Source organism: Oncorhynchus nerka, linkage group LG28, assembly GCF_034236695.1.
Source record: "Oncorhynchus nerka isolate Pitt River linkage group LG28, Oner_Uvic_2.0, whole genome shotgun sequence".
NCBI lineage: Eukaryota > Metazoa > Chordata > Actinopteri > Salmoniformes > Salmonidae > Oncorhynchus > Oncorhynchus nerka.
In genome coordinates this window covers 35,418,934-35,442,031 of record NC_088423.1, presented here as the reverse complement: position 1 = coordinate 35,442,031, position 23,098 = coordinate 35,418,934, and the positions used below count along the sequence as shown (strand labels likewise).

General features: G+C 41.5%; 1 protein-coding gene across 1 annotated transcript; it reads right to left on the bottom strand.

Annotated features, from left to right (window-relative positions):
- Positions 1-876: 876 nt before the first annotated feature.
- On the bottom strand, positions 877-22,605 carry LOC115113175 (coiled-coil domain-containing protein 6-like). The gene is made up of 9 exons (XM_029640520.2): positions 22,100-22,605; positions 20,893-21,042; positions 15,934-16,062; positions 15,427-15,530; positions 15,040-15,200; positions 11,212-11,368; positions 10,853-10,953; positions 5,233-5,354; positions 877-2,215 (listed from the first exon to the last, which is right to left on the bottom strand). Exons 1-9 carry the CDS (start codon positions 22,352-22,354, stop codon positions 2,027-2,029), a joined length of 1,368 nt encoding a protein of 455 aa, XP_029496380.2. The 5' UTR covers positions 22,355-22,605; the 3' UTR covers positions 877-2,026.
- Between the last annotated feature and the right edge of the window lie 493 nt (positions 22,606-23,098).

Here is a 23,098-nt window from a genome sequence, read left to right as displayed (position 1 = left end):
CTGTTGTTGAAAACAGAGCCGCCCCACGGGTGAATAAACGCCAGTGTTTGCTCTGCCACCAGGTTCCGAGAGCCCCAGATTAAAGGGCAGTCTCACAGCATGACTCCTTTCAGAGTCCAATCTGGATTCCTGCTTGGATTAGTTTGAGTTGTTTAGCTCTGCAACATTATGCTGTATGATGAAAAATTACACACAGAGGTGTCTATCATATCACATCTGAAAACAGCTCTTTCAACATGGCTATCGCATACATTGTTTTAATGGTTGTTCTTTTGGCCCAAATGTGTGAGTCAGTCTCCGGTCTACCCCTGACCTGAGGCCTACATTTCTGTAGGAAAGTTCCCACCCAGTTCTTGGGGTTATTGTAATGACATTATAAACGTTTATCACAGTGATCTCCCTGGTGAGTGGAGTCATGAAAAGCCGCTCTCCTGACTGGCTTGAACCAGTGTGAACCAAGTGGACTTGACGTTTGGTTATGGGAGCACAGCCAGGGGCGAGAGGTGAGCTATTGAGAGAGCTACTTAAAATGAATTCAGGGTGTTAAGGGGTAACAGGAGAAAGCCGGGCAAGGCTATTTTTATGAGGCCAGTATCACACGCACAGCGGCTAAAAGAGAAAAGGGGATTACTGAACAGCCTGTGAAGTGGTTCTGATATTGGGAATAACATAGTTCCTCGCCAGAGTAGGATAGCATTTGGCTGAAGCCAGAGTAAGATTTAATTGCCTGGGTTCTCTGAAACCAAGAAAACACTGGAATGTTGGAAGTGTGGGTGTGTTATCAGGACTCTGATCTGGAAACCATCATGGAAATCAAAGGGCAAGACATTAAGGACATTACACAGACACAATAACACATTCACACCTTTGAACATATAATTTCCAGTCAATTACTTTATTAGTGCCAAAAGTTCATCTTGCGTAACTTGTGTGAAGTTCAGCTCAGGCTTATGCCAAAAACAAGTGTGACTGGAACACATGATTTTACAGAACAGTGCATGCTTCAGATAAGCCACGGTTATGTGTGTATTCAATGCTGGTATTCAAATAAAAAAAGAGAGCAGAATGAAGGATAAACAGTGTCAGTCTTTCACTGGTTCACACATGACAACCTCCAATAGAACTGAAAACATTACCAACAGTCAGAGTTGCCACATATTGTAAAAACAAAGTACAACACACTAAAATTAGAGTCATCTTCTCAAGAGCTTTTAATCATACATAGAAATGTCATTCAACAGTACCATTCATGTAGAATGTTATATCAGTATATTTAGTGTAAAGAGCATTACGTTTTTGTCTGATGAGGAATATCCATAGGGATGACAAAATCTTTTATAACCACACCAGAGATAGAGCTGTGGAAGAGAGAGAAAGAGACGCAAGAGTACATGACTACATATATTGGAACACCTCAGACTACATTTGAATACCTCAAAAGCCAACATTTATCTGTGGTTTATGTACCACTGTCCATCCTTTTGTTTTTTTGTGTTTTTTGTACGAGCAGTGTGGCAAGCAGTGTCTTTCAGAATCAAAAAGTCAACATATCTTTACGCTAGCTCCCTCCCATCATCAATGCCCTATATCTGGGTTACTCCTAAAGCTGAGATTTCTTTTACAATACATCTTACTGACTTAAGCAATTCTTACTGGGATGCAATTGATTATGTTGTTTTTGAACAAGGGGGTGGGGTGTGCACATTACTGCTGTTGGAATGTGGTATTGCAGACATGAAAGGGATCCAACAGACCCAGCCCACAAACACCACGACAAGACATTGTTACGTACGTGTTGGTTGTTAGCGCCACAATAATTCCAATCGTCAACAGTTCCAAGCAAAAAACAAACATGTACAAGACAAGGTGAACAGATATCAGCCTACAAATCCCAGAAGCGCAGTTAAAGTCAGTAAATTCCTTAGAACGCCCCATGTTGCTTCAGGTCTTCTGCCGGCTCATAGAAACTTGCTCTGTGGGGTTTCAACTCCCTGGTTGTCGAAGTAGTGTAGCATGGCATAGCACGTTAAGGCTGGGAGGGGGGATGCGCTGCATGCTGCGACATAGCTGCAGGAGAGGACATGGACTGGACCATTGGCTGGGCTGGCGGGGGGAGCGGGTGCAGAGGCTGCGCCCCTGAGTGCGTGTTGGGGGAGGGCGGCGGTGTCGGACGTTTGAATTTATCTGGGCTGGTGCTTCTTCTCGGGGAGGGCCTCTGTTTTGAAGAAAAGAGGGAAGACAGAGGGCGATAAGAAACACTCAGTCACATCAATTCTCATCAACAAAAAAAAGACCCCTTCTCAAAAAGCTTCCATTTTAAATCGAACACCTTCAAATACCTTTCTGTAAACAGTTCCCCTGCTTACGTGAGCATTGGTGAGTCATAAACAAATACTGCTGGTGCCAAAGCGCTGGCGAATACACCCTGGCTTTGATGAGTATCTGAGTGGCTGGCCTGATGCACCTTGTCACCACCACTTACTACTGATGAGCTCTAGGATCTCTAATGACGGCTGCCACCCAGAAACCAACACACTTCAGAGGCACATGCTGACAAAAAAAGTAATGCTCATCTCTGGAGCACTCAATGTTACCATGGAAACACACACACAAAAAAAGAGTGCTTGTGTCACTTTTGCAAAGGGCAAACGCAAATCACTGAAAAGAAGCAGTGTTCAGCTCACAAAGTCATCTCTGAGCTAAGAACTGTTTCAACCCTGAGGGTGCACCTAGTACCTGATGAAAGGAGGGTGAACTCCTGTGACTTCTCCCGGCAGCCAGTCAGACACAGGAAATCAATGTTACTTAACCGGTCTCCATAACCACAGGGAACGGCTTCACTGTACAGAGACACTAGGCTCCCACATTTACATCCTCAGTTTTTATGCAAGTAAAGTCCTACCATATATATATATTTAAAAAAATATATATTTTAAAATCACGGCAGCTGTGATGGAAACAGGAATTTTGGTACAATTTTATAAATGCCGACAGAATTGGTTTGTTTGACATGGTGGGATCTTTTGGTGACTGTAAAATCAATTATGCGAGAAATGGCGTTAAATGCCGTTATGCTCAAATATTGATATAACAACCATCATATCAAAGTAAACTTGGGAGTAACACGATGATATGTTGTGTGGTCCTCCCACTACAACTCGGAAAACCATGCAGTTTATTAGGCTACAGATGAAATAAATTAACTTAACAGGGCGGTGAAAGTGCACAGTGATCTTGATGCTCCATTCCAATAAATATTGAGGGTCGTGTTCTGGTGACACGATGATCGATCACTGACTGTTGTTTAACAAATATACATTTTCTCGCTGTTATCCATAATAATCTCATCATGTAGACTAGCCAACCCCCGCTGTATATGAGAGCTGTTGGCTAGAGCGCACATTTGATATTTAACGCAACAGTTTTTGGACAAAACTATGGGTAGAGTTGAAAATGCAATGGAAACATATTGAACTTTAGATTTGTATTCTGTACATGAAAATATAAGCGAAAAAGTAAATTGTGTGTGCAGTACATCACACACCGATTTGTATCCGCAACAAATGCATTTGGTGGAAACACCACTGGTGGGAAAATGTGCATATTTTCTTAATGCAGATTCTTGAATATTTGCATGAAAATCTGGTCGCCAATTGGATGGAAACCGAGCCGATGTTGACACGGAGCCGGAGGCGTCTGCAGAAGACAGTCACTGATGTAATTACAAAATGTTCTACTCCGTACTCAGACTCCTACTCAGAACTTGGGTATATTTTTGTGTCAATTTGCAATTAATAGGCTAATCCATATTCCCTTAGGCTGCTCCTAGGTACTTTTGCGCAGCAATGGAATGAATGATGGGACAGAGTGACCTGAACAGCGGTAACAGGAAAGTGAATTTCCTAAAGCCTGTGGTAATGAGTGGTTGAACGGGAGACACAGGTCACAGGGAGCTGTGTCAGATTGGGCTGATCCCTGCCGCCACCACAGTCATTACCACCCTGATGGCACTGGGAGAGGACATCCTGAGTTGATAACAGGCACTGGGAGGACAATTAAACACAGGCAGGGAGGTCCCACAAGATTGTGCCAAATGGTGTGAGAACTGAAATACAAGCTTTTAAATTAAGAGCATTCTTCAATTCCACAAGCAATGAATTTAGCAGTATTGATTGTTATTATGTTTGAGCATAAGAACACAGCATTAGCCATGGTAAAATGCATAGAATTGCAGGAAATTAGCTTTAAAAATGTCAACATTCTCTTAGCTCATGGCAGAATATGTAGAATCGCATTAAATTAACTTTAAAATGCAAACAATTCGCTACTCCGCCATCGAGAAATTCAGCTGCGCAGACCTCACCCATTACCATGCCCATCTACATATGCCCCTTTTGATACAGAAAAGAACCCTGCACACCATACAAATCTGCTGGCTCAGACTGACTCCTGGCCCGTTTATTGAAAAGACCTCATTTGATAGAACATTCATACAGTCCAGGGATCACCAACTACATTCAACAGGGGACCATTTTTTTTCTTGAGCACATGTTCGGGGGTCCAGAACATAATTACAAATAATCCCAAACAGATATAATATTTGACTAAAACAATTATTTCAAACCTTGCTATATGATCACGCGACTCTCTTATGCGTGAGAATATAACTTGGAGCTGATTTCCCAGTGTTTTTACAGTCTTATGTCCAACAACAATGTATTTATTCCTCAGAAAACTTGGGGGGGGGGGGGGACGACAACAACACACACAAATAAAACTACCATACGTGGAATACCATCAAGGTTAGTCATGTAAGATGACGGACACAGGAGCTTTATACTGTACCAAACAAGTTAAGATGTGACCCAGATTAGATACTCATTAGATACACACCATAAAGATTAATGGCCCACTTACACCAGCCCTTCTCCATGGTATTGGTAGGAGATCCATTCTTCACTATTGCTACATCTCAGCAAGGATCAATGTACACGACAACACTCCCATGATATCTAGATCCGGGACATTTTTGTGTTAGTACCATCTGATAATGCTGTCTGCGCCATTTTAGAGAATAACTGGCATTCATCCATCTACACATCAACCCCATTATTTTTCATGGTGCAGCTTATATAGCTTAGTCTTGCTAGTTTGGATGCCCATTGGTGGTGTGATAGGAGTAAAGCAGACTGGATGCCCATTGGTGGTGTGATAGGAGTAAAGCAGACTCACCGCTACGCAGTGGGAGGATCCTCCGTGGATGTGCAGGGCTGGGGCGTTGAAGTGGGAGATGGCGGCTCTGGACAGAGTGGCCGGGGGAGTGAACCCAACTGTGTGACTACCGTATGACAGACCTGGAAGAAGACAAAGTCATTTAGTTTGTAATGTATTTTATGTCTCTGAATTCCATGTACAGTTGCAGCCAAATATATTGGCACCCTTGCACTTCTGTTGAATAATTCCCTATTTCTTAAAAAATAACTTAAAATAAAAAAAATGTTTGGTCCCCTCACCTTGTTATTTGATTTTCAACATTGCAGAACCAATTGTATTTTTGTAAACCTAAGTTTACATTTTTTATTTAGACAAATAGCATGGACAAAATTATTGACACCCCGGAGCTTGTACTTGGTTGAACAGCCTTTGGGCCAAGATAAATGCAGACACTCAACAAGCTTGTTGCACCTTTTCACTGCCAATTTTGCCCACTTTTCAGCAGCAAACTTCTCTAATTCTTCAATTATTAAGGGGTGCACTCCAACTTCTGTTTTCAGCTATTGCCATAGGTTATGGATGTGATTCAGATCTGGACTCTTCGCTGGTCACTCCAGAACCTCTTATTGAAACATTCCTTTTTGACGTGTGTTTGGGTTGTCTTGTTCTAAGACAGACAACCTTCAATGGAGACTCCGTTTTTGGACACTAGGTTAAACATCAGACTCAACATTACACTCCAAAACACTAATCTGCTGATTTAATGGATGTCTTCCACACGTTCAAGGCTCCCAGTACCAGAGGCAGCAAATCAAGGCCACAGCATTATCGAACCTCCCCCATGGTTGATTGTAGGGAGGGTGTTCTTTTCATTGAACGCTTAATTTGGTCATCAGTAAACACAGCGCTGATCTGTATTGCCAAAGAGCTCTAATTTTGTTTCATTAGTCCACAGAACATTTCCCCCAGGATTTAGGCTTGATAAGGTGGGTTTTTGAAAAGTTCAAATCAGGCTTTCTTGTGTCTCCTTCAGCAGTGGGGTCTTCTTAGGTTTACCAATGACCGGCCTCCCGAGTGGTGCAGTGGTCTAAGGCACACTTATCAAGAGAACATCCCTGGTCATCTACTGCCTCTGATCTGGAGGACTCACTAAACACAAATGCATTGCTTGTAAATGATGTCTGAGTGTTGGAGTGTGCCCCTGGCTATCCGTAAATAAATAAAAACAAGAAAATGGTGCCATCTGGTTTGCTTAATATAAGGAATTTGAATTTTTGATACTTAAGTATATTTAAAACCAAATACTTTTAGACATACTCAAGTAGTATTTTACTGGGTGACTTTCACTTGAGTAATTTTCTATTAACGTATCTTTATTTTTTACTGAAGTATGACAATTGGGTACTTTTTCCACCACTGCAATTGAGTGCAGGAAATGCAGAAATTATAAATGTGCTGAAATTTGTTTTGGTTGAAGTTGAATGGAACAGTATAAAACATTCAGAATGGAGAAAGACTAATTGAAAACACTTAGAATGTATGTGTTGCCATCCTAGGATCACTCACTACTCATAAAGCAAATGTAGAACTTTTATTATTCAAAAACGAAAAATACTGTCAAATACAGTCATATTGTCAATTTTTTTAATGTATTATTTTTATTTTATTTTTAAATGCCTTGATATAATAAACTCAGCAAAAAAATAAGCGTCCCTTCTTCAGGACCCTGTCTTTCAAGGATAATTCGTAAAAATCCAAATAACTTCACAGATCTTCATTGTAAAGGGTTTAAACACTGTTTTCCATGCTTGTTCAATGAACCATAAACAATTAATGAACATGCACCTGTGGAATGGTCGTTAAGACACTAACAGCTTATAGCCGGTAGGCAATTAAGGTCCCAGTTATGAAAACTTAGGACACTAAAGAGGCCTTTCTAATGACTGAAAAACACCAAAAGAAAGATGCCCTGCTCATCTGCGTGAACGTGCCTTAGGCATGCTGCACGGAAGGATGAGGACTGCAGATGTGGCCAGGGAAATAAATTGCAATGTCCGTACTGTGAGACGCTGAAGACAGCGCTACATGGAGACAGGACGGATAGCTGATCGTCCTCGCAGTGGCAGACCACGTGTAACAACACCTGCAGGACAGGTACAGGATGGCAACAACAACTGCCTGAATAACACCAGGAATGCACAATCTCTCCATCAGTGCTCAGACCATCTGCAATAGGCTGAAAGAGGCAGGACTGAGGGCTTGTAGGCCTGTTGTAAGGCAGGTCCTCACCAGACATCACCGGCAACAACAGCGGAGTCAATCACCACCTTCTGGAGACACCTGAAACCCCACCTCTTTAAGGAATACCTAGGATAGGATAAAGTAATCCTTCTCCCCCCCCCCCCTTAAAAGACCTAGATGCACTATTGTAAAGTGGCTGTTCCACTGGATGTCATAAGGTGAAAGCACCAATTTGTAAGTCGCTCTGGATAAGAGCGTCTGCTAAATGACTTAAATGTAAATCACCTATGGGCACAAACCCACTGTTGCTTGACCAGACAGGACTGGCAAAAAGTTCTCTTCCCTGACGAGTTGCGGTTTTGTCTCACCAGGGGTGATGGTCGGATTTGCGCTTATCGTCGAAGGAATGAGCGTTACACCGTGGCCTGTACTCTGGAGTGTGGAGGGTCCGTCATGGTCTGGGGCGGTGTGTCACAGCAACATCGGACTGAGCTTGTTGTCATTGCAGGCAATCACAACGCTGTGTGTTACAGGGAAGACATCCTCCCTCATGTGGTACCCTTCCTGTAGGCTCATCTTGACATGACCCTACAGCATGACAATGCCACCAGCCATACTGCTCGTTCTGTGGGTGATTTCCTGCAAGACAGGAATGTCAGTGTTCTGCCATGGCCAGCGAAGAGCCCGGATCTCAATCTCATTGAGCACGTTTGGGACCTGTTGGATCAGAGGGTGAGGGCTAGGGCAATTCCCCCCAGAAATGTCTGGGAATTTGCAGGTGCCTTGGTGGAAGAGTGGGGTAACATCTCACAGCAAGAACTGACAAATCTGGTGCAGTCCACGAGGAGTAGATGCACTGCAGTACTTAATGCAGCTGGTGGCCACACCAGATACTGACTCTTACTTTTGACCCCCCCTTTGTTCAGGGACACATTATTCCATTTCTGTTAGTCTGTGGAACTTGTTCAGTTTATGTCTCAGTTGTTGAATCTTATGTTCATACAAATATTTACACACGTTAAGGTTGCTGATGGTGGCCATATCGCCCAGCCCTACCAATTGGATACCATGAAATTGTGGAGGAAAAAGGGGTAAAAAAAATAAAAAAGTAAATAAATTAATTAAGGTTTACCAATGACCAAATGAAGCATTCAAAGAAAAGAAGACCCTCCCTACAATCAAACATGGAGGTTTGATAATGCTCTTAGGTTGATTTGTTGCAATACATCATGACATCAGAAGATTATCAAGGTGTTTTGGAGTGCAATGTTCAACCCAGTGTCAGAAAACTGTGTCTGTTGAAGGTTGTGGGTCTTCCAACAGGACAACAACCCCAAGCATACATCAAAAGCACCCTGAAATGGTTCAAGAAGAAACACTGGACTGTTATGGAGTGTTGATTGAAATGTATTGATTGAAATGACCATGCTGTAACATGGTCAGCATGTTTCAACCAGCCTTTATGGTGTTTCCCAGTCATGTAGAGATGACTGGGAAACAAAAGTGCCAATATATTTGCCTGCAACTGTATTTCTGTGGCATGTACTTGGTATGAATGTGAGTAAAGTAAGTTTAAGGACCTCTACGTGACTGGAAAACACCATAAAGCCTGGTTGAAACATGCTGACCATGTTACAGCATGGTCATTTCAATCAATACATTACACGGGCATTTGGGGCTGCTGCACTCACTAGGTCTCCACAACTGGCATTATACTTACACTTCTAATTGGGTGCACGGCACAGCGATCATCCAGCCAGCTACTTTGGGTCATTAGCCTCAGAAGCCTAACACAGTGTAGCTTGGTAACCTGGCCTGCTTAGCGTTTCTAGGGCCATGTCTAGCAGAGCTATCAGCCCCCGCTAACACTCTCTCATTATGTCTCCAGCTGTCTGACACTGCAGACTGTCAGAGATAAACAGACAAATTACCATGATGGAGTCTTATCTAACCCTATTACCCTATTTTTGGTCATTCCAGGGAGCATCCTTACGCTTACTTCTCTGGAGCAGCTTTAATGTAAAATGTTGCTCTTTGGAGAATGGGAGATGGAACTGGATATTGGCGGTGGTTTGTCTCAAGAGTGTTGTAACGTAGGCCTAATTGGGTGATTCAAGGTGAGAGACTAATCCTCAGGGGCGGCTGCAGTTATTGCTTGAGATCAATGTAACCTTTCAGTCAGTTAATATCATGAAGTACCAAAATGTCATTACTGAAAAAAAATGGAAAATAAAACTCTAATAAGGTGTTTTGAAGACCGACCAGTCATTGCAGCCCACTGGAACTTGAGCTCCATGGTCTTAAAGGCCCAGGGCAGTCAAATACTTGATTTCCTGTGTTTTACATATAGTTCCACACTATGCGGTTGGAATAATAGTGTGAAATGCCTTTCTAGTTTAAGTTTGAAAACACCATCTGAAATCAGCTTGTTTTGGTGGGGTGGCGTTATGGCTTTCCATGGTGACGTCACCAGGTAGTAAATTAGCTAGAACAATAAGAGTTCCAAACCTCTGCCAATAACAGCTAATTTTCCATTTTCCCCTCCACACTCAGACCCTCCTAGACACTGCTAGCAAAATTATTGTTTGAGAAATAGCCCTCTGCTAAGAAACTATTTTTGTATCTTTTTGACCATTTAATTGAACACAAAGGTACTTAATTGTTACCCAGAAATGATTTTGATACTGACATAAAAATGGCTGCATTGGACCTTTAATTATACCCCTGAAAACATTTCCTGGACAAAAAAAAAACTCAATCTGATCTGTTAACATGAACCATGGTTTTAAGGAGGTGCTTGGCATACTGAGCCTGGGTGTTGCAGGAGCTCTCTTTCTGCATAACAGGATATGCTAAGAAGAAAACTCAAAAGTAACTTGCTACAGGCAAAGGACGAAACAAACTAATTTCTCCCTCAATTGGTATCAACTTTAGAAGCTGTCAAACTTGACATGATGTCTGACATTTTCAGAAGGAAAAATGTGGTTAGGGATTGGGGATAGGGATATAAATAAGATTGAATTGAACTAATTTAAGAATAGAGTTATTGTTTTGATATACCTGTTAACCCAATGTTCAAAACAAGTAGCAACCAAGACAGAACTTGTACCAAGGTGACCTTAAATTCATCCAATTATCAGTAAGGATATATCAAACTGGAACAGAGAGTTCCTGATACACCGATAGATAAAATATGACTTAATGAGTAACTAAATATAAACTAATACACCTATTCATATCACACAATATTATACAACAACTCTGTCAGAGTCAATGGTGCTCTTTATGGATGTGTCACTTTCTCTTCCTTCAACCAGTGACATAACAAATATTCATAAAACAGGGTGTAATTATGAGGTGTTGGACGTGGGCCAAGGTATTCCTGTACTGTACGTACCAGGTGATATGGGTCGGCTGGAGCTGGGGGAAGGAGTGTATGGGATGGGACTGGATACCGTCCGTGCTCGCAAGCCTTGAGCTGACATCTCATTGAAGTACCTGAGGGAGGAAAATAGCAGTTTAGACAATCATTTTATGTCTCCAAATATCACTCCCAATCGCTTGAGCAATGATTCGCTGTCTGAAACGGAAAGTACTAGCATTGGAGTATCAAGTGTGACATTGAGGAAGTGAGAATGTGGGGTTGCTTATTTGACTTTTGGCTATGCATGGCTGACCGTAGAATAGAACTTAAACATAGGTTGGAGATGGTGAAGTTGGAATAGAGTGTTTAATGGGTTGCTGTTTCATTTCTACCTCTCGTCATCCATCTCCAGACTGGACTCGCTCTCAGACAGCTGTCTACACAGGGCCTCGCGGCGCTCCATCTCTCTCTGCAGCTTCCTCTGCAGACGGATGTTCTCCTCACGCATGTGTCGCTCCTCCTCAATGTACTGGGCCCGCTTCTCTGTGTCTGGGAGGGGACAGACAAATAAAGTTTCATTAAAAACGAAATGCATCATCATTACACAGAAATGAGTCATTTCACAACAATGTATTGTTCTGAGAGAGCAAAGACGCAAAATATTTTAGACAATATTATAATTAATGTGCTTACCAAAAGTACTTTTCTATAATGCACCACTTCAATAGTTGTTTTCCTTAGCCTTTCATTGGTGTTTTTTTAATGTGCTTTTTTATTGCTATAGTATAGCAGCTATTGCACCCAAATACACTGTGTTCGTCATGTTTCAAAGTAACACTAGCCCCATAGGTGAAATAGGTGACTTATGGTCTCTAATGACAAAAAGGGTTATGAGGTAACAAAGCCCATGATTTCATCAGCTTCTTAGTATTATTTTTTTCCACAGCCCTGGTCCAAGAAGGCTTTAGACCAAACAAAAGATTGGTCTGACGACTCCCTCTAGTGGCTGCAGCAACCACCAAAGAACATCAACTGTGTGTATAGCGCTGTCCGCGTTACTGAAGCTGCAACATAATTACAGCCAATTCTGACTGAATAGTTATGTTAAAGAATTACCTAATTTGTTTAGGAAAAACATTCCCTGCTCCCTGGGGCGGCAGGGTAGCCTAGTGGTTAGAGTGTTGGACTAGTAACCGGAAGGTTGCGAGTTCAAACCCCCGAGCTGACAAGGTACAAATCTGTCGTTCTGCCCCTGAACAGGCAGTTAACCCACTGTTCGTAGGCCGTCATTGAAAATAAGAATTTGTTCTTAACTGACATGCCTGGTTAAATAAAGGTAAAAAAAATAAAATAAAAACCTTGCTCTCTTTACGTGACACATGTAAGCATCACATGCACGTGACCAATAGGGCCTGACCTATAGCATATCATTATCACAAATAAATTGGTTATAGCAAACTCTGAACACGTGACAACAAAATGGCTGCAGAGGACATGAAAAATAACTTGAAACGGGGGAATGTTTAATGGTTGCGCAGGAGGTAAAGGGGAAGTCTGATGTGTGGAATAAATTTGACTAGTTGTTGAAAATACAGGAGATCAAGAAAAAGGTATGGCGCAAGCTTTGCGCGCAAATTATGTGTGCTGTTAGATTACAGAGAAAAATATGTTTGGAACAATGTAAACAACACATTATAAGCGTACCAGAGTCTGTTGTAACATTTGTTTAGTTTTTTTGTAAATCCTTTATTACAGTAAAGACTAAAAACAGTCGCATTCATTCGTGAATGCAATTCTCTAAATGAAACAGTTTAGGCCTATTTATTGTTAACGTTAATTATTCAATGGTCGCTTTGTTATTTTAAAACTAAAAGGCTTGATTGCATTTTACATCATGAATGACTCGTATTCTGTGTGATGACATGAACGAATAAATTATTGATTGATACAGTAGCCTATATAAGTATTGAAATACAGGCCTAAGTAAGTTACAGTATTAAGACCAAAGAGGATGTGCTCTTAGGCATACAGCCGGTGGTTATACAAGGCTGCTATACTTAGCCTACTAATGATGATGACATTACTTTTTATTATGATAATAATAATGACAATAACAAGGCGATCACAGAAAGATGGTTATTATTATTATTATAAATATAATTTGACAATTTGGAAATCTGTAAAGACTGAATAAATTATAAATAATACCATGGTCTAAAAAAACAAGTGTAAAGACTTTATTACAACATAGCAAAGATTAAAAACAGCTGAATTTGTGAAATTGTTGCGTGAGGCTTGGTGCTCACGGAATAAGTAGGCTATTGAGTGTTTAATCAGGCAACAGAAGCAGGATCTGTCTCATTTCTGTAGATACACAGTACCAGTTAAGTTTGGACACCTACTCATTACAGGGATTTTCTTTATTTTTTTGCTATTTTCTACACTGTAGAATAATAGTGAAGACAAACTATGAAATCATGTGGGAATCAAAAAAGTGTTAAACAAATCAAAATATATTTTAGCTTTGAGATTCTTCAAAGTAGCCACCCTTTTGCTTGATGACAGCTTTGCACACTCTTGGTATTTTCTCACCCAGCTTCATAAACCATCTTGAATGAATTTAAATTAACAGATGTGCCTTGTTAAAAGGTCATTTGTGGAATTTATTTATTTCTTAATGTGTTTGAGCCAATCAGTTGTGTTTTGACAAGGCAGTGGTGGTATACAGAAGATAGCCCTATTTGGTAAAAGACCAAGTCCATATTATGGCAAGAACAGCTCAAATAAGCAAAGAGAAATGACAGTCCATCATTACTTTAAGACATGAAGGTCAGTCAATAGGTAAAATTTCAAGAACTTTGAAAGTTTCTTCAAGTGCAGTCGCAAAAACCATCAATCACCATGATGAAACTGGCTCTCATGAGGACCGCCAGAGGAAAGGAAGACCCAGATTTACCTCTGCTGCAGAGGATAAGTTAAACTGCACCTCAGAAGCAGCCCAAATAAATGCTTCAGAGTTCAAGTAACAGACATCTCAACATCAACTGTTCCGAGGAGACTGCGTGAATCAGGCTTTCAAGGTCGAATTGCTGCAAAGAAACCACTACTAAAGGGCATCAATAAGAAGAGGAGACTTGCTTGGGCTAAGAAACATGAGCAATGGCATTAATCTGTCCACTCCTTTGTGAGAGTGTGCAAAGATGTCATCAAGGCAAAGGGTGCCTACTTTGAAGCATTTAAAATATATTTTGATTTGTTTAACACTATTTTGGTTACTACATGATTCCAAATGTGTTATTTCATAGTTTTGAAGTCTTCACTATTATTCAACAATGTAGAAAATAGTAAAAAATTAAGAAAAACCCTTGAATGAGTAGGTGTGTCTGTTGACTGGTACTGTAAACGGTTGACTGGTACTGTATATGGATGATTTATAAAGCCCGGCACATTTAACAGTTGATTATAGACCTAATTAAGTTGGGGTTTCGTCTCTCCTCACTTTTCTTAGACAATCAAGGCAAGGGCTGTTTTCTCATCTCCTAACTATGCTGCTGCCGCATTGTTCTCAACAGCAATATGCTGGTTACTTTGGTCTAGGAAAAGCCGCCAATTCAACAGCGTTTCAGAATCGCAGACAGCGACCACTACCCAATGTGGGAGAAAGCACATTTTTATAAAATAATATTTTTTATTTTATTTGTGTGGCACCATTGTTCTTACATAATATAACCACCACATACAATTTCTGCAGCACACTTCTTAGACTGATGGACTGTGCCATCCCTACGGCCTCCACGATGGATCAGTCCACTCCGACAGGCGCGAAATCAGACAGGTGTCTTGTATACAATTATTATTTATTTGACTGATACTGCTCGACTAAAGAAATCTCGGTCAACAAACAGCCTATCACCCAAACAATTGACCAGTCGACTAAATGGGGTCAGCCCTAGTGTGTCCACATCTGTTTGAGTGGTAGAACTAATCGTTCCCAAATTTAATTAAAGTGTACCTTTCAAACACATGATAGATATGTATCTGTAAAAATAGTACTCTACCACTGGTGTTCTAAGATCACGTGAAACAATCAGTGAACAAAATGAAAATAACTGACTGTAGATCTTCTTGAGCACCAAAGCTTTTACGAATTTTTATGATTTCTACAAAACTAGGTCACGTCATGATGAGTTCACCGTTAACCATCGGCCTTTGACACTCACGCTGCAGCTCAGTGGTACGGAGGCTCTTCTTCAGTCTCTCCACCTCGTCCTTCAGGAAGCGGATATGCCGCATCATGTTCTCCGGAGAGTCGATCTCCATGGAAACATCCCTGGGAGAGGGAGGAGCAGACACAGGCTGGTCCAACTTCTCCTGGAGGATTCTGTCAAAGTTAACAGATCCGCCAGTAAGGGAAGATGGAGAGAACCATTCAATATATTATTACTACTTTCCTAATAAAAGATCATCACTGAAGAGCATACAACAGTGATATGAAGGTTCATTTTGTTTACTTTCAACCATTCACTGAATCCAGCACCGAGGTTTCTCTAGATGTGCACATACTACTCTACTCCTAAAGAATATACGGTTACATAATAAAATCGTACCTTTTCTCTGCCTCCAATTTGTCCATGCGCTTCCACAGTCTATTGACAAGAGCTTCTTGTTCTTGCTCTAATGTGTTTTCGAGGTCAATCTTCTCGCGCCTTAGCTGGAAAGAAAGGGAACACAGAAAAGAGATTCAGTTTCAGAACATCTTGCACAAAGAAATGCACACCCACACAAAAAACACATACATCCCCAGCACGGTAATGGCACTTTCTCTTAAGTGGCAGTGCTGACGTGATGTTTAAACTTTGTCCTCATAGAATAGACTCAGCTGCACCAAGACGATGTCATTGCGCATGGCGTCATTCACAGGAGGCTGGTGAGGGGAGGACGGCTCAGACAAACGGCTGGAATGGGGTGACTGGAATGGTATCAAAACCATGGAAACTATTGTGTTTTGATGCCTTTAAAATCATTCCATTCATTCATTTCCAAACACTATGAGCACGTACTCCCCAATTAAGGTGCCACCAGCTGCCTGTGGTGTCATTATAGTGTCACTGTACCTGCTCCAAGGTGAGCTGCTTTGATATTGTGTCGTTCTCCATTTTCTTGATCTTCTTCATCAGTTTGTTGACCTGGAACTCCTGCTCCTGTTCCAAGTGCTGTTCCAACTCAGCCTTCTCATGTTGTAACTGTGGGAGGAAAAGGGGAGGAGAAATCAATGCAAGTAATTGCAACCACTGAAAAGATTGGCATTGGAGCACTGTGGCTACATGTTGATTGGTCTGTGTTATAGAGATGGTAAAGGGTTGGTACTGCTTGTCTCTGATTGTGATCTGGTGAAGAATGTCTTGTGAAATGGTGATGGTACAGCTAGATATAGCCCAAAGCAGCCAAAGTAACCACCTTTGGCAGTCTACCAATAAAAAGGGTGTGGCTCATAACATAGTTAAAAATAAGACGATTGTGTGATGGATTATGTAGATATATGTTTTATTAGGGCCAATTCGCAAATATCTAACGAATACCGACCAATCATCAGGTCAAAATAAAACAAACAAATTAATAAAACAGGGGGATGAGCTATTTTAGTTGAATGCTAGACGCCATTTGACAGCCTAACCTTAGCCCATTACTACAATACAGTGGACCCTAACTTCAGATGAACAAAAGACCAATTACTGAAAATAAAAATGAGAATTGGGCTGCCTGTTTAAACACAGCCATAGAGGCCTGTATTTGAAGGTGGATACAGGACTTCTGGTGCTCTTTCATGCCGTCCTTAGGAGGGGTGCGTCACTTGAGTGGGTTGAGTCACTGACGTGATCTTCCTGTCTGGGTTGGCGCTAGAGGTCGACCGATTAATTGGAATGGCCGATTAATTAGGGCCGATTTCAAGTTTTCATAATCGGAAATCGGCATTTTTAGGCGCTGATTTTGCCCAATTTTTTTTACACCTTTATTTAACTAGGCAAGTCAGTTAAGAACACATTCTTATTTTCAATGACGGCCTAGGAACGAGGCAGAAAGACAGATTTTTACCTTGTCAGCTCGGGGGATCCAATCCTGCAACCTTACAGTTAACTAGACGCTCTAACCACCTGCCTCACGAGGAGCCCGCCTGTTATGTGAATGCAGTAAGCCAAGGTAAGTTGCTAGCTAGCATTAAACTTATCTTATAAAAAACAATCAATCAACGACTGTCGTTGCACCAATGTGTACTTAACCATAAACATCAATGCCTTTCTTAAAATCAATACACAAGTATATATTTTTTAAACCTGCATATTTAGCTAAAATAAATCCAGGTTAGCAGGCAATATTAATGAGGTGAAATTGTGTCACTTCTCTTGCGTTCATTGCACGCAGTCAGGGTATATGCAACAGTTTGGGCCACCTGGCTCTTTGCAAACTAATTTGCCAGAATTTTATGTAATTATGACATAACATTGAAGGTTGTGCAATGTAACAGGAATATTTAGACTCATGGATGCCACCCGTTAGATAAAATACGGAACGGAATAAACGTTTTGTTTTCGAGGTGATAGTTTCCGGATTTGACCTAAGGCTGATATTTCTGTGTGTTTATTATAGTTAAGTCTATGATTTGATATTTGACAGAGCAGTCTGACTGAAGGGTGGTAGGCAGCAGCAGGCTCGTAATAGTCAAAGGTATATGGTTTAGAGAGAAATAGTCGACGTGTTATAATTCATGTAATAACTCGCGGCTGAACTTGAAAGGGGTTCCTTCGTTATTTTACCGTTCATGTTTTCCATACAGAATGTCTTTATCTACTTCAAATAAGGTCTGTGTTTTGTGCAGGCTTAACCGCCTTGGCGTTTTGATACCCGTGTAAATCTCACTAGGATAAGGTAAAGTTTGTCAAAATATTTTCATAAATCCACTCTACAATTTTTTTTATTTTTATCTTCGCTTATATTTAGCCAATACTGATCAGTTACCTTGTCCTATGGATATCTACACAGTTATAAAATTGGCAAGGTGGTGTAAGCCTACACGAAACACAGACCTTATTTTAAGTGAATCTAAAAATATCCTATGGAATAAATGAATGAAGGAACCGCTTTTCAGATTTTGCTAGAAGGTGTCATGGGAATTATGACTCGCACTTTGGTAGTCAATTCTTACCATGTCCATTATTAAAATAGGATTTCCTGCATATAGAAATGACAGTTTGTTTTCAACATTCATCACAGGTAACTTAAACTATTTTTATTCAAACAGTTGAGAGTATTTGTCTCCTAAGCAGACTCTTCAGTATCATTGTCACTTCAGAGCTGTGTGTGTTTTACAGATGGCAGAGAAACGCAGAGCACCAGTGTGGGACTATTACATGGAATTGGCACCAGGGAAAGCAAGGTGTCTTATTTGTGATAAAGATGTAAGCATGGGGTCAGCAACGGCTAAATCAAAAAATACCACCAACCTGTGGAATCACCTTAAGAACACCCATCTAAAAGCCCATATGTATTATATTAAGTTCAAATAAAAGTGTTTATTGTTCATTCAGTATTGTTGCAATTGTCATTATTACAAAAATTACAAAAACTGAGGCCGCATACAGCCTGCCAAGCCGATTAAATGTGGCCCGCACGGGACTTCAAAAATCCACTCTGGGTGCCACTTTAAAGTGTAAAACGAGATACAAAGTACAGTACCAGTCAAAAGTTGACACACCCACTCACACCCGCTGAAAGTTTCTTCAAGTGCAGTCGCTAAAACCGTCATGTGCTATGATGAAACTGGCTCTCATGAGGACCGCCACAGGAAAGGAAGACCCATAGTTAACTCTGCTGCAGAGTGTCAGTTCATTAGTTAACTGCACCTCAGATTAACGCCCAAATAAAAAGTAACAGACATCTCAACATCAACTGTTCAGAGGAGACTGCGTGAATCAGGCCTTCATGGTTGAATTGCTGCAAAGAAAAACCCACTAAAAGGACACCAATAAGAAGAGACTTGCTTGGGCGAAGAAACACGAGCAATGGACATTAGACCGGTGGAAATCTGTCCTTTGGTCTGATGAGTCTAAATTGGAGATTTTTGGTTCCAACGGCCGTGTCTTTTTGAGACACAGAGTAGGTGAATAGATGATCTCTGTACATGTGGTTCCAATGGTGAAGCATGGAGGTGGTGGTGTTATGGTGTGGGGGTGCTTTGCTGGTGACATTGTCTGTGATTTATTTAGAATTCAAGGCACACTTAACCGGCATGGCTACCACAGCACTCTGCAGCGAAACACACCCCTATCTAGTTTGCGCTTAGTGGGACTATCATTTGTTTTTCAACAGGACAATGACCCAACACACATCCAGGCTGTGTAAGGGCTATTTGACCAAGAAGGAGAGTGATGGAGTGCTGCATCAGATGACCTGGCCTCCACAATCACCCGACCTCAACCCAATTGAGATGGTTTCGGATGAGTTGGACCACAGAGTGAAGGAAAAGCAGCCAACAAGTGCTCAGCATGTGGGAAATCCTTCAAGCATTCCTCATGGAGCTGGTTGAGAGAATGCCAAGAGTGTGCAAAGCTGTCATCAAGGCAAAGGGTGGCTACTTTGAAGAATCTCAAATATGTTTTGAATTGTATAACACCTTTTGGTTACTACATGATTCCATTTGTGCTATTTCATAGTTGATGTCTGCACTATTCTTTTTTATGTAACCCGGTAAGTTGACTGAGAACACATTCTCATTGACCTCAACGACCTGGGGAATAGTTACAGGGGAGAGGAGGGGGGGATGAATGAGCCAATTGTAAACTGGGGAGGATTAGGTGACCATGATGGTATGAGGGCCAGATTGGGAACTTTGCCAGGACACCAGGGTTAACGATAAGTACCTTGAGCCCTTTAGTGGCCACAGAGTCAGGACACCAGTTTAACTTCCCATCCGAAAGACGGCACCCTACACAGGTCAATGTCCCATATCACTGTCCTGGGGAATTGGGATTTTTTTTTTAGACCAGTGGAAAGGGTGCCTCCTACTGTCCCTCCAACACAACTTACAGCAGCATCTGATCTCCCATCCAGGGACCAACCCTGCTTAGCGTCAGAAACAAGCCAGCGGTGGGATGCAGAGTGGTATGCTGCTAGCCAATTATGCTATACAATGTAGAAAAACCCTTGAATGAGTAGGTGTGTCCAAACTTTTGACTGGTACTGTATGTACAAATTATAATTGACCTATCTATTTTCAAATAACTGCCCTCTCTCTGGCCCGCAAATAGATTGACTATCAAATTGGTCAAAGAAAAATCGGTGCGGCCCTCCGTTGAATTTCGAAATCCCTGTGTCCCTCTTTCCAAAATGATTGCCCACCCCTGGTATAGAGGCAGCCTTGTCCTTATAGTAGTAGCCTATACCACTGAAAATACTAATACTATGAACCACTATTTACTGTTGAAGCCTGGGGTGTGTTAGAACAGGGTTGCTAGTTCAAATCCACATTAGCATTGTTGTTCTAGCCTGGTGCAGGCCACTGACATGAAATTCATGGGGAAAAGTATGTTAGACAAGTCCATGTTTTATGACGACACTTGGTGAGGGGAACATGTGCTAAGGAGCGTCCGTTGACACTAAAGTATAGGAACAGAAGTGGGCCTGTTTTATGTTATGAAACAGGCCAGATAACAAGAGCCTCTAGACTGTCTGACCTTTAACCTGGGTTTGTTAAAACACACGAGTGGTCCAGTGAGATTCATGCTTCTTTGTACATCAAACCATTAGTCAGTACAACAAAGGTCAATAGCTCATATTAGTAATGGAGCCGAGGCAAAATATGGGTCAGTTGCAAAAGAGACCAAATAGCCTAAACCAGGAATAGGAGTAGTCAGTCGAGTCATTTAGAGTAGTGATGAGGTCAGTTAATAAAATAACTTGAGTCAAGAACCAATGCTGTTGGTTCTTGACTCAAACACACAACCTTAGGTTGACATTGCGACAAATACTCAGCACAAGTTAAATGCCCCGGGGTCAGTTATTCTCCAGATGTCACTCACTTGCATGAGTTTTCTTGACAGTTCATTCGTGAGAAATTCCTCCTCTTTCTCATAGTTAACGGCGAGGGTCTCCTTCTCTTTCTGCAGGGCCTGGATCTTCTTGAACAGAGTGTTGCTGATGAATTCCTCCTCTTGCTCAGCCCTGGCTTGCTGCAGTCACAGAGGACAAAATGTACCAAAAATATCAGTGCAGCATTCACAACAAAATGGCTCACCGAATACCTGTCATAAATGTGTTATGGGATGCTTAACATGTTTTGCACTGGGTAACAATGGCAACATATGAAGTGATTTGTTTTTGCCAATCGAATGTCAGCTTTTACCACACTGCTCAGCTCACAGCTGTATTCCGCTAAAATATGGGATTCATAAAGCTGATGGCTTTCTAATTGGCGCAGTAGTATCTTAACAAAAACAGGGAATAGCACTGTGCAAATTTGCTGCATTAAAGGTCTGTCAGCTAGAGAGGAAGCAGTTAGTCCACCCCCCATATCAATGACTCAAGAAGTAGCCTATTGCACTAACTGAATGAGTGACTGACGTTGAGGAACTACCTATAAAACATGTTGTACTGTCAACTGTCATGGCGAGGAAAGCAGAGACAGAAAAAGGGGTGGTGGAGGCACACAACAGGGGAACGAGGAGAGAGGAAATCAAATCCATGTCAGTCTACTGATGCTTAAACAGGCATACTAGGTGTTGTTGGACTAGCTAGGTTATGATTTATTATAAATTCAACGTTTGTGTCAAGGGGTATATGTAACGTTAAGCACAAAAATAAATAACGATGAGAACCCAAAGCCTCATGATAGCGGACTAGTTGGCTAGTTTAGACGACACAGCTAACATTCTAACGTAAGTTGGATACAAACGCCAACTTCTTTGTCACCATTTGTCAAATGGATTGGTGTTTGCAAATTAACAGGACATTGGCTAGCAAGCTAATAAACTACGTTAGTTATCACCAAAACAAAACGGGTTACCAAGCTAACCAACTAGCTATGCTAGCTCACTAAACTAGCTAAGTTATCTAGCTAGCTTCTTAAGCATAACTACGTTGCTTTCATTTCGCTACTAGGTAGGTAGCTAGCTAACGTTAGTTGGCTAACCTGGTTGCAATTTCGTATGTTTAACGGGCGTGTATAACGTTAGGCGATTTTTTTATGTAGCTAGCTAGGCTAACCAACAAAAACCACCAGTTACTCACAATGGTGACGCTAGCTTTACGCAGGTCCCGATTATCCCCCTGTAGTGCCTTGCACTTGAGTTTGAACGTCTCCAGCTCAATTTTAAGAACTTTGTTCTCTTGTTGTAGTGAGGCTAATCGGTTAGTTAACTCCTCTAATCGAAACTGTGAAATGACTACCCCCGGCTTGGTCAAATTTGAGGCGGATGATGACATCGGTGTAGCCGAGCTACTCCCTGCTCCGTCCGTGTCGCTCTCGCTTGCACTGTCCGCCATGGCTATGTGTGCGACAGACAGTACCGTGGAGGAGAGGAGACGAGATTGCAGCTGCAGTGTTTGTGGGGCAGCAGGAGGGTCTTCACTAATTGCCACAGTCACAAAGTCATCATTATGGCTAAAGCCCGCCTATTTCTACAATGTATATTCTTAAAGTCGTATTTTAAACGTAAACTTAACCCTAACCACACTGCTAACCTTATGCCTTAACCTAACCTCAAATTAAGACCAAAAAGCAAGATGCTGTTTCCATGTTTGACTTTGTGGCTGTGATTTCTAGTGACAACCCGGCAGCAGCCTATGAAAATTCGGTGTGACGTGACCTTGCTCTGTTTCAACCACACGCGTGTTAAAATAGCGCCACCCTGTGGAGATAGCTCTGTCAAGTGGTGTCCTATTTTGTGCCAATGTTTATCGATGCCATGTGAAACAGAAAATAACATATAGAAAATAAAAGAATAGTATATTGCAATTACTGAGGAAGTTTTGGGCTTCTGAGTGGTGCAGCGGTCTAAGGCACTGCATATTTGTGCTAGCGGCATCACTACAGTCCCTGGTTCAATTCCAGGCTGTATCACAACCGGCTGTGATTGGGAGTCCCATAGGGCGGCGCACAATTGGCCCAGCGTCATTAGGGTTTGGCTGGGGTAGGCCATCATTGTAAATAAGAATTTGTTCTTAACTGACTTGCCTAGTTAAATATAAATAAAAGGAGGGAAAAGCTGTTAATCTTTTGCTTTATCC

Coding starts and splice junctions, on each gene's coding strand:
- LOC115113175 (XM_029640520.2), bottom strand. CDS start 22,354: ATGGCGGACAGTGCAAGCGAGAGCGACACGGACGGAGCAGGGAGTAGC. Junction 11,369..15,039: donor CCGTACCACTGAGCTGCAGC/GTGAGTGTCAAA, acceptor GTCCCCTCCCAG/ACACAGAGAAGCGGGCCCAG. Junction 10,954..11,211: donor CTGGAGATGGATGACGAGAG/GTAGAAATGAAA, acceptor TTCCTCCCTCAG/GTACTTCAATGAGATGTCAG.